At 44.8% G+C, this 11,734-nt stretch overlaps 1 protein-coding gene and 1 long non-coding RNA gene across 2 annotated transcripts; both read right to left on the minus strand.

Annotated features, from left to right (window-relative positions):
* Positions 1–1,557: 1,557 nt before the first annotated feature.
* On the minus strand, positions 1,558–6,293 carry LOC108584594. Its single transcript, XR_002520436.2, has 2 exons — positions 5,240–6,293; positions 1,558–2,516 (listed from the first exon to the last, which is right to left on the minus strand). It is a non-coding gene; the product is annotated as an uncharacterized LOC108584594 (long non-coding RNA).
* A 1,214-nt stretch (positions 6,294–7,507) lies between these two features.
* On the minus strand, positions 7,508–11,734 carry SS18L2 (SS18 like 2). The gene is made up of 3 exons (XM_009201093.4): positions 11,567–11,734; positions 10,933–11,009; positions 7,508–8,081 (listed from the first exon to the last, which is right to left on the minus strand). The coding sequence occupies exons 1-3, from the start codon at positions 11,633–11,635 to the stop codon at positions 7,994–7,996; spliced, it is 234 nt and encodes a 77-aa protein (XP_009199357.1). The 5' UTR covers positions 11,636–11,734; the 3' UTR covers positions 7,508–7,993.

Below are 11,734 nucleotides of genomic sequence, written 5' to 3' on the forward strand. Positions count from 1 at the left end.
CATTGAGCTGTAATTGTACCACTGCACACCAGCCTGGACGACAGATTTAGACCCTATCTGCACCACTGCACGCCAGCCTGGACGACAGATTTAGACCCTATCTCTAAAATGTAAAAATGAAAAAGAGAAATGTCTTTGTCCTCTTGTCCTTGTTTTTTTTGGTTGTTGTTGTTTTTTTTTTTTTTTTGGAGATGGAGTCTCGCTCTGTCACCAGGCTGGAGTGCAAGGACACGATCTGAGCTCACTGCAACTTCCGCCTCCTGGGTTAAAGCGATTCCCCTGCCTCAGCCTCCAAAGTAGCTGGGACTACAGGCGTGCACCACCATGCCTGGCTAATTTTTTGTATTTTAGTAGAGACGGGGTTTCACCATGTTGGCCAGGATGGTCTTGATCTCCTGACCTCGTGATCCGCCCGCCTTGGCCTCCCAAAGTTCTGGGATTACAGGTGTGAGCCACCGCGCCCAGCCATCCTTGGTTTTTTAGAGATGCATACTGATGTATATAGGAATGAAAACACATGACATCTGGGATTTGCTTGCAAATACTTCCCCCCTCCCCCAGAGGGCCATCTTGCCCACGAATGATCAAAGGTTAGTTTTGGCACCACATGAGTAAACAAGCTATTTAGATAAACTCCTTTACATTCCTTTGTACCTACTCTAAGTTATTTACTCAAGGTAAGGATTAGGCTACCTTCAGCCGGATCTATTACTGCAGCTTATGCAAATTCCCCCAGCCTTCCAAGAAGGTATGAGTCTATTTCTTATAACTATCTTTAATTTTTTTCCCACCAGCCTGACTGAACTCCCACAATGAGAGAGCTTGGATCTCATCAAATTCATATGAAAAAAGCACTGCAACAAACACTTCTTGTCAAATAGGGTCCTTACTCATTTAATATTGACCCTATTTGTTTGCTGATTTCATCCCTTAAATTCTGCTTTGAATCCTTGGCTCTTACTCTTTTTCTGGAAATCACCTTTGCCAAGCAGATTGGGTTTGGGTAAACATTTTTCAAATGCGATGATGTTGATGAAAGCCATATTGGCTGAGCCAGTCCGTCTGAGATTAGTGCCCTTATAAAAGAGACCCAGGGGCTAAGCCTGGCAGTTCACGCCTTTAACCCCAGCACTTTGGGAGGCCAAGGACCAAGGATAACTTGAAGCCAGGAATTCGAGACCAGCCTAGGCAGCAAAGTGAGACCTCATCTCTACAAAAAATTAAAAAATTAGCCAGGTGTAGTGGCACACACCTGTAGTCCCAGCTACTTGGGAGGCTAAGAGGGGAGGATCACTTCAGCCCAGGAGTTTGAGATTACAGTGAGCTGAGATCGCACCACTGTGCTCCAGCCTGGGCGACCGAGGGAGGCTCTGTCTCAAAAACAACAAATAAATGAGACACCCAGAAGAAGCCCCTCACCCCATCTGCCCCATGGGGTTACAATGAAAAGATGGCTGTCTGTGAACCAGAAAATGGGCTCTCAAGGACACCAAATTTGCTGGGGCCCTGATTGTGGACTTCCCAACCTTCATAGCTATAAGAAATAAAGTTCTGTGGTTTATAAGCCACCCAGCTTACAGTATTTTATTACAGCATGCAAAGGGACTAAGACAGGAAGCGATCCTAAGAAACTACATTCAGAGAGTGAGGAGGTGAAAAAAAGGATGATAACCAATGCAGGTGTGCTATTAACCAGCTACCGCAGTTGCTGATTGGAACGTAATCCTGCTGGGGAACTCTGGGAACACATACAGAAGAAACATGTCAGGATTATCCCACCTGAGGATATCTCTTGAGAGCCCCTGGTTGAGAGATGCTCCCGGGGTGATAATCATTAGGTTCTTCTGGCCTGCTACACCTGGGCAAAGCAGATTTCCAGTTTTAGGAAAATATCCTCAAGAATAGAGATGCAATATGGACAGTTGGGATTCAGCTGGAGCACAGTTAGAGGAATAAAGTTCAGTTAAGTTAAAGTTCAATAAATGAAAGTGAAATGCTGATAGCTTCTGCCACAACTGGCAAGTCATTTTGTTGTTTGCAAACAAGGGAGTGCTTAGGAATGGAGAAACGCAGACGTTTTCTGACGTACAGGAAGCACTTGATAATTTCCATGTGGAATTCCTGCAGCCTCCATGTCTGGATGATCATTCAGGCATTTCTGGGCTTGCATGGTGCCCTGGTCTGTGCCAGGGTGTGAGTCTTTTTTTATCTTGCCAGTCTTAGGAGGTCCCTTATAGTAGGGCCCAGTGCCCTCCCTCCTTAATTTCCTCACAGTAGAGCCAAGCTCAGGGCCTGGTCAAATGAGGATTCACGTTATAATTGAATCGATGACCACATAGGTGAATATTACTCTATAAATGGACTTGAGAGAAAAAAAAAAAAAAACAGTTGTAATGAAGGATATTTGCTTAGCTCTTGCCTCTGCCTGCATGGCTAGTTCCCTTGATGGTCATGTGTCAGGTTCCTTGCTGTTCATGTCTCAGCCGCAGTGTTACCTCCTCAGGTCATCCCTCACTCTATAATTTAAAGTAGTCACACAAACACTCCTCAACATGTCATCCTGTTACAATTCTCTTTAAAGCACCTCTAATTTTTTTTTTTTTTTGAAATAGAGCCTTGCTGTGTCGCCCGGGCTGGAGTGCAATGGCGTGATCTCGGCTCACTGCAAGCTCCGCCCCCAGGGTTCACGCCATTCTCCTGCCTCAGCCTCCCAAGTACCTGGGACTACAGGCACACACTGCCAAGCCTGGCTAATTTTTTGTATTTTTAGTAGAGACCGGGTTTCACCGTTTTAGCCAGGATGGTCTCGATCTCCTGACCTCATGATCCGCCTGCCTCGGCCTCCCAAAGTGCTGGGATTACAGACATGAGCCACCGCACCTGGCCAGCACTTATATTAAAAAAAAAAAAAAAAAAAGTATATATAGGCTGGGTGTGGTGGCTTAAGCCTGTAATTGCAGCACTTTGGGAGGCCAAGGCAGGTGGATCACTTGAGGTCAGGAGTTCAAGACCAGCCTGGCCAATATGGTGAAACCTCGTCTCTACTAAAAATACAAAAATTAGCCAGGTGTGAAGGCATGTGCCTGTAGTCCCCACTACTTGGGAGGCTGAGGTGGGAGAATTGCTTGAAGCCGGGAGGCAGAGGTTGCAGTGAGCCAAGATCATGCCACTGCACTCCAGCCTGGGTGACAGTGAGACCCAGTCTCGGGAAAATAAAATAATTAATTAATTAATTAATTTTTGGACATAGGCTCTCACTCTGTTTCTCAGGCTGGAGTGCAGTGGTGCAATCATAGCTCACTGCAGCCTTGAACTCTTAACTAGGTGAGACTGCCGGTCCCCACCACCACACTAGGCTAATTCTTCTTAAAATTTTTTTGTAGAGATAGAGTCTCTCTATGTTGCCCAGGCTGGTCTCAAACTCCTGGATCAAGCAATCCACCCACCTCAGCCTCCCAAAGTGGTGGAATTACAGGCATGAGCCACTGTGTTTAGCTCTGCAAAGCACTTATTACTATGTGAAGCTGTCCTTATTTATACTTTATTGTCTGCCTCCCTCCCAGCAGGAATAAAGGTTCCATGAGAGCAGGGGCATTGCCTGGCTTCCTCACCATGGTGTTCTTTTTACATAGTAGTCAATCAATAAATATTTGTTGAATTACCTAAACACAACAGAAAAAAACACCTCCCCTTGGATTTAAGAAGGAAGGAGAAAGTCCTAGTGACTCAACAGAACATCCAGATTCCAGTAGGATCTTTGGGACTTTCACTGGGAACACAGATGACAGATTAACAAACTTCGTAAAATTGCTTTATTCAAATAGAATAGATTCAAAACATTATATGTATAAGAGAATAATGATAAAATGAAGACAGTATGTACCCAGCGTAAGAAATATACCTGACCAACCAGGCACGGTGGTTAACACCTGTAATTGCAGCACTTTGAGAGACCAAGGCGCATGGGTCACCTGAGGTCAAGAGTTCAAGACCAGCCTGGCAACACCATCTCTACAAAAACACAAAAATTAGCCAGGTGTGGTGGCACGTAGCCATAGTCCCAGCTACTCAGGAGGCTGAGACAGGAGAATCGCTTGAAACTGGGAGGTGGAGGTTGCAGTGAGTCGAGATCACGCCACTGCACTCTAGCCTGGGAGACACAGCGAAGCTCTTTCTCAAAAAAAAAAAAAAAAAAAAAAAAAGAAAGAAAAAAGAAAAAGAAAAAAAAGAAATATACTCAGATCACCTTCAGTAACAGAGGTATATTGCAAAGGTTTAAGGGCACATGAGATAGCACTAATCAATTCCTCTCTAGCCTTATCATTACCAGGAGTCCCGAGAGGTCAAACTGAGATGTCAAGAGGCCTCATGAGGAAGTGGAAAAATAGCTTAACATTTTGTGGAATACAGCTTGATCTCAAATTATCTGATCTCTTTGTTTTAGCTGTCATATCCTCACCTCATGAGAGTGATAGCGGCAGAAGTCACCACTCTTGCAACTCCTAAGAGGTAAGCTTGGAAACCCAAGAGAACAGGCTGAGACCCTGTGTGGGCTGTTGGGAGATCAGTTTGACCCCACAGGTTAGAGATGGGCTCAGATAGGCTGAGTAGAGGCTCAACTCTTGAAGCAGGAGGTCCTCTGAGAAGGGAAAGTGGTTAATTGAATCTGGTCACAGACTCTATTCAAGTTTGGTGTTTGTTTGGTTGGGTTTTTGTTTTTAAATCAACTTTCACAATGCTGTTGATTCCTAGGTCCTTCAAGAGGGATGGCAAATGCTTGTGCTTCAGGCTGCCTCTGAAGCAAATAGCTGGAGATGGGCTGGAGTCCAGATAGCTTGCTGGCCTGCATCAGCTTCACCAAGGTGTCTCCCCGGGGAGGGGCCCTCTGGAATGAAGGGCAGCCTGTGGCTAAAGCAGCTTGGCTGTTCTCAGAGGCTTCTGATTTGCCCTGATTCAGTCCTCTGCCTGCAGACTAAAACATCATTACAAAAGACAAAGGGAGGGGAACATAGCAGGTCACAAACCCCCTTTCCACTGGAGGAGAGCTGGGCTTGTCTTCAAGGCTGCTCCCACTCCCACGCAGGAAGCTGCTCTTAACTGCCAGGCCCCACTGGCTTGCTCAGAGCCCAGCAGAGGAGCTTCTGGTGCTACCACAGACCGCCCCACCGTCCCGCCCTGCCCTGTCTGCCTCTGATATGTGCTGCAGCCAACAGAGAAGGTTCCTGCAGGGTCACATCACCTTGTGCTGGCAGCAGCCAACCTTGGGGGCCTGCTTTGCACCTTTTCACTTTCTCTTCTCTGACATCTAGGGACCCACATGGCCACAAATGCTGCTTGTTAGTACAGGGGAGCTAGCTCCCCTGCAGGCAACTCCCAACCAGTGTCTCTCAGGTAGACAGTTCTAGAACATTCTAAATGCTTCTCAGAGAATCCCACAGAACTGAGCCCCTATTGCTTAATGGAGTGACCTCAGTAACACTCTTAGTGGCTTTTCCTCCCCATCTTAATCTCCCTACTGCCTTACTCATGCTTCCTGAAATCATCTCCCAAATAAAACTACCTGCTCCCAAGGCCTTGTCTCAGGCTCTGCTTTAGGGAAAACCCAAACTGAAACATCAGCCCCTGCTCACTTTCTAGCCAGTGCTAGTCTGATGGCCTCATCCCAGTGTCTACGTGTGCCAGGCTCTAGGTAAACAACTCAAGCTGCCTCATAAAGGGGACAGCTCCTATTCCCCTCCAGCTGATGGCTACCCTGTGGATCTGCAAGTCCAGCATTACTAGAAATCCAGACTTTAATGGGAAATCCTCTTTTTAAAAAAAAATTATTATTTTTCTAGAGATGGAGTGTCCCTGGGTTGCCCAGGCTGGTCTCAATTCCTGGGATCAAGTGATCCTCCCACCTCAGCTTCCCAAAGTGTTGGCATTACAGGCATGAGCCATCATGCCGGCCCCTCTTATTTTTAGTTATCAACTAACTCAAAATTTAAAACACTGCATAGCCCAAACATATCTGCTGACCAGATCAGGCCCATGAGCAGCCCACTTGTGCCAGCTGGTATAGAATATGGTACCAACCCCATGAATAGTGGAGGAGGAAGACTACAAATGGGCTAAAATCATAGGATAGCAGATTGGGTGAAGGAGCAAAGAAACAAGCTCCCTCTCAGATCTGAAAGGGCCTACAAAGAGCCAGAGCTGGCTGGGCACAGTGGCTCATGCCTATAATCCCAGCACTTTGGGAGGCTGAGGCAGGTGGATCATCTGAGGTAAGGAGTTACAGACCAGCGCTGCTAACATGGTGAGACCCTGTCTCTACCGAAAACACAAAATTAGCTGGGCATGGTGGCACGTGCCTGTAATCCCAGCTACTTGGGAGGCTGAGGCAGGAGAATTGCTTGAACCCGGGAGGTAGAGGTTGCAGTTAGCCGAAACTGCGCCACTGCACTCCGACAGAGCAAGATTCCGTTTAAAAAAAAAAAAAAAACCAAAAAGGAAAAACAAAAAAGAAAGAGCCAGAGCCCTCAGATAACACATCAGCGCTAACATAGATTAACATGTGCCCAGTTCTCAGCCACATTATCTCAATCTCACAACCTCAGGAGGCAGATGCTATTTTCATTATCCTCACTTTAGTAGTGAGGAAATAGAGCTTTCAGAAGTTAAGGGATAGAGCTGGCATTCAAAATGAGTTATCTCTTCACTATTTACATGTATTTTACAGTTGCCCTAGGTTACAACCCTTGACTCCAAAAAAAAGGAGCAGGGACCTGGACTTCTAATTTTGGATATATTTACAAGAATCTCTTTGCCTCATCTTTCAGATAAATCTCCAAGAGTGAAAGTTGTTTATAGAATACAGCTAATAAAGTCAGAAAGAATGATAAATTAGAAAATCCTCATTATGTAATCTCTAATTAATTACCATTACCAGATCAAGGCTGGGTGGATCATAATTTAAGTGAAAGGCTGGTTGGGAACTTGAAAATAAATCAGGTCACTCCTTATGTGATGCAAAAGCAAGTACTTATCACCTTCTAATATATTCCTGCTAAAAATATTAGAACATGAGTCTGCATGAGCCTCTAGATCTACTAGTTTACAGGAAAAGTGGATGATAGTGACACATGGTTAACAACACTACAGAGATACAACTGTATGTAGAACATGAGAAAATTCTAGGGTAAACACCTAGTTCTTTCAACAAATAAATAAAAAAAGGAACTATTAAGTATTCTTTAAGTGACTTAAAGGAACATCAACAAAATACAATGTGTGAATCTTGTTTGGATTCTGGTTCAGATAAATCAACAAAAAGACTATCTGATAACTGAAGAAAATTAAACATCTATTATCAGATGATATTAGACAATAACTAGAAATCACTATTCATTTTGTTGGCAATGATAATAGCATTGTTGTTATACACCTTACAGTTAAGTCCTCAAAGTTATTCTTGAAAACCAAATGGAATACTTATTACATGAAAACCTCTATACCTCCACATCAGTATTTTATAGAAAAATAAGCTTTATTTCAAAGCAATCTGAAAATAGCAGTCAGGGGGACCACATTTGCAAACTGGTAGGAAGGAGCATACAGTTACATGTCCATTTAGCAAGGTCTCAAGTCAGGAGTCTCACCAATTCCTGCCCAACACCTACTCAGTTTCCTCTTCAGGTTGAAACTAAAAAGTAGACTTGAACATCCCAGTGATGTCTTTGTTGTCCAAACATGCTCCAAGTTCAGGAAAAAGGACACCTGGGCTCAACTTATTGAGGGATTTGCTTATTTAAAAAATATTTACATTGAGAATACAGTTAAGTTAGGAGCTTTCTTCACATTTTCACATTTTTTGAAAGAGCCACGGAGGTTTCATTCATGTTTTAACCAGTTGAGCTGATAAAGACCCTGTCTCCATTTTGTAAGAGATGGATTACATTCAATTACTCCTCATGACAGCCAAATGGAAGATTATTCTATTGCTTTTGAAAGATTATTCCATTGCTTTTGAAGTGCTGGTTGGACTGGCATCTGCAATGGTAGCCAAATAAATGAGATTTCTATGTAACACATGCTGGTACCTATGGGCAAAAAAAAAAACCAGGCAAAAATCAGAGGCTTGTTTTTACCGACCATGAACAAAAAACTGGAAAATAATTTACCCACTCTAGTGGAATGGCTCATCTACTAACTGGATGATTCACTGTTATCAACCTTCTTGTTTAACATATTTAAGGAAAATATAGTCAGATTCTCACCCATTCTCACTGATTACTTTCATAGCTACCATCATTTCTTGCTTGGACTATTGCAGTAGACACCTAGTCTCCCAGATCTATCTTTGCACCCTACTTTATTCTCCACACAACAGTCTGAGATCATTGTACAATTTAAATCAAGATCATGTTATATGTTGTTATACCTCTATTCAAAACCTTCCAAAGGCTCCCATCTCATTCAGAGTAAAGGTGAGCTGTTCTTGTGTCCTAGTAAGGCCCTACATGATTGGGGCCTCCAGTACCCCTCTGATCTCATCTCTTATGGCTATACCTTTGTTTACTGAATGCTGGCCACAGTGGCCTCCTTCCTGTGACTTGAAGATATCCAGCACACTCCTACTTGGGAGCTTTTCTACCTGATGCTTTCTCTGTCTTACTTATCTCACTATGCCTTACTACTGCATAGCTGGCTCCCTTACCCCAGGTCTCTACTCAAATATCACCTTATCAGACATACCATGTATAAAATAGCACTCCTCCCCCGACTTACTCTGGTTTATTCTTATTCAAAGCACTCATTATTATGTGCCTAATTATACATTTTCTTATAGATTCTAGAGTCTAGAATGTCAGCTCCATGAGTGCAGAGCTAGTGTCTGTTTTACTACGGATATCCCAGAGTCTGAAACTGTGCCTGGTACCAGGAGTACAGTTGTCCCTTGGTATCCACAGGGGATTGGTTCCAGGCCACCTCCCTCCTCCCCTTAGATATCGAAATCCGAGGATGCTCAAGCTCAAGTTCCTTATATAAAATGGCATAGTATTTGTACATAACCTACACACATCCTCCCATATCATATACTTCAATTAATTAATTTATTTATTGAGATGGAGTCTTGCTCTGTCGCCCAGGCTAGAGTCCAGTGGGGTGATCTTGGCTCGCTGCAACCTCCAACTCCCGAGTTCAAGTTCAAGCAATTCTCCTGCCTTGGCCTCCCAGGTAGCTGGGATTACAGGCACACACCACCATGCCTGGCTAATTTTTGTATTTTTAGTTTTTAGTAGAGAAGGGGTTTTGCCATGTTGGCCAGGCTGGTCTTGAACTCCTGACCTCAGATGATCTGCCCGCCTTGGCCTCCCAAAGTGCTGGGAATACAGGTGTGAGCCACCACACCTGGCTCACATACTTTAAATACTCTCTAGATTACTTATAATACCTAATACAATTTAAATGCCATATAACTAGTTGTTATACTATATTGCTTTTTATTGTTGTGTTGCTATTTTTTATTGTTTTGTGTTCCCCAATATTTTTGAAATGCAATGCAGAACCCATGGATACAGAGGACCAACTGTACTTATAAAATATCTGTTCAACAACTTCAAGAAGGGACAAAACATTTTCATGATCAATGTAAGTTTATAGGGGGGTAGAGTTCTTCACCCAGAAAATAAATCAGACAAGGGGTCAGAAAGCATGGCCTGTGCAATTGAAAAATCCCACTAGGAGATTTTGATAATTTTCTTACCCTTGGATTGCGAATTACTGTACCAAATGGAAGGTTTTGCAACCATTTTTCATATAGAAAAAGGAGAAGGTATTTATTATAAACTTTTAAAAATCAAATTACCAAATGCCAGAGTCAGATGTAAAGATTTACCCAAAAATTGGTATCTCTACTGTTCTATTAAGGTATTCAGTGAGGGACTGTAGGTAATTTTTCTAGGGGGTAGGGATTGTGAAACATTTCTTCAGTAACAATGAAATAATATATTTTTCTATAAGAAATGGGCATAAGGCCGGGAGCAGTGGCTCATGCCTGTAATTCCAACACTTTGGGAGGTTGAGGCAGGTGGATCATCTGAGGTCAGGAGTTTGAGACCATCCTGGCCAACATGGTGAAACCCGTCTCTACTAAAAATACAAAAATTAGCAGGGCATGATGGCACATGCCTGTAGTCCCAGCTACTCAGGAGGCCGAGGCACGAGAATTGCTTGAACCTCGGAGGTGGAGGTTGCAGTGAGCCGAGATTGCACCACTGCACTCCAGCCTGGGCAACAGAGGAAGACTCTGTCTCAAAAAAAAAAAAAAAAAAAAAAAAAAATTAACGAAAAGAAAAAAACGGGCATAATACCTGGAGTAAATTCGGAAAAGAGACTCAGATTCTATTTTCTCTCATTTTGGTATCTGCTTAGGGAGTGCATTAAACTATGATGCAGAATTCACCTTTGACTTAACTCGGAAATCCTTTGTTTGTCTTTGTGTGTGTGTCACTAACAGACTGACAGGAAGTTAGAAATGAGAGGGAGCTTAGCAGTCAAATGGCCTGACCCCTTCACTTAACAGAGAAAGGATGAGGCACGGATCCAAGATGAGAAAGGGGCCATGGCTCCAATCTCCTGAGCCTAGTTTTCTGTGTGCTCCCACCCCCATCCCTGTTGTCATTAGCTGGCATAGCTTTGAGTGAAGGAGGTTTTACAGTGAGAATAATTCACGTTTTGAAGAAAGAGCCACGTCTGACTCCAGGCTCCACAGTGTACTTGTTGTATGGTCTTGGGCAGGTTAGCAAACTCTTTGGGGCTCTCTTTCCTCAGTTCAAAGAGGGGCTTAATTGCGATCAATCACCCAAGACTCTTAGTTCGAGAAAGCACCGTATCACACAGGCTTCCCCTCTACCCACAGGTGAGGGGCGCGGGGGTGGGGGCACTTACTGGACGCACTCGTTCCCCCGGCCCTTGTTCTGATACTCCACAATACAGCGGATCAGCTGGTCATTCTCCTCAAGGAGCTGAAAGATGAGAGAAAGAAAGGGTCAGTGCAGGCCGGGCGCAGTGGCTCACGCCTGCAATCCCAGCACTTTGGGAGGCCGAGCTGGGCGGATCACGAGGTCAGGAGTTCGAGACTAGCCTGGCCAACATGGTGAGACCCCATACTAAAAGTACAAAAATTAGACAGGCGTGGCGCGCTCCTGTAATCCCAGCTACCCAGGAGGCTGAGGCAGGAGAATCGCTTGAACCTAGGAGGCGGAGGTTGCAGTGAGCCGAGATGACGCCACTGCACTTCAGCCTGGGCGACAGAGCAAGACTCCGTCTCGGGGGGAAAAAAAAAAAAAGAGACTGGGTTAGTGCAGTATGACGTCTGGACGGCGGGGGACAGAACCCCATGCCGGGCTATCCTGCCCCGGCGCCTGTGCTGATTTCGTGCCCATCTCACCCCGCACCCCGGCTACTCAGCACCCTTCACAGTCAGCTGGGAGGCCGCTCTCCACAGGATGCTTCTCGCACCCCGCAGACACTCGGGATCCCGACTTCTTCTCTTCGCCCGCCTGCCCGCGTGGATGCTCACCCGCTGGATAGTCTCTTGATTGACTTCCGCCTTGCCCCTCAGCCAGTCCGGTACGAAGGCCACCGACATCCCGAGGAACCTCCGGAACCACGACCGCCAAGCGACTCGACCCACGAAAGGTGGGGCCTACGCTGTCGACGTTGATTAGATGCTCCCGCCTACAGGGCG

Source organism: Papio anubis, chromosome 2 (genome assembly GCF_008728515.1).
Source record: "Papio anubis isolate 15944 chromosome 2, Panubis1.0, whole genome shotgun sequence".
In the NCBI taxonomy this organism is placed as follows: Eukaryota; Metazoa; Chordata; class Mammalia; order Primates; family Cercopithecidae; genus Papio; species Papio anubis.

Coding starts and splice junctions, on each gene's coding strand:
- SS18L2 (XM_009201093.4), bottom strand. CDS start 11,635: ATGTCGGTGGCCTTCGTACCGGACTGGCTGAGGGGCAAGGCGGAAGTC. Junction 11,010..11,566: donor ATCAAGAGACTATCCAGCGG/GTGAGCATCCAC, acceptor CTCATCTTTCAG/CTCCTTGAGGAGAATGACCA. Junction 8,082..10,932: donor CGGGGGAACGAGTGCGTCCA/GTAAGTGCCCCC, acceptor TTTTGCCCATAG/GTACCAGCATGTGTTACATA.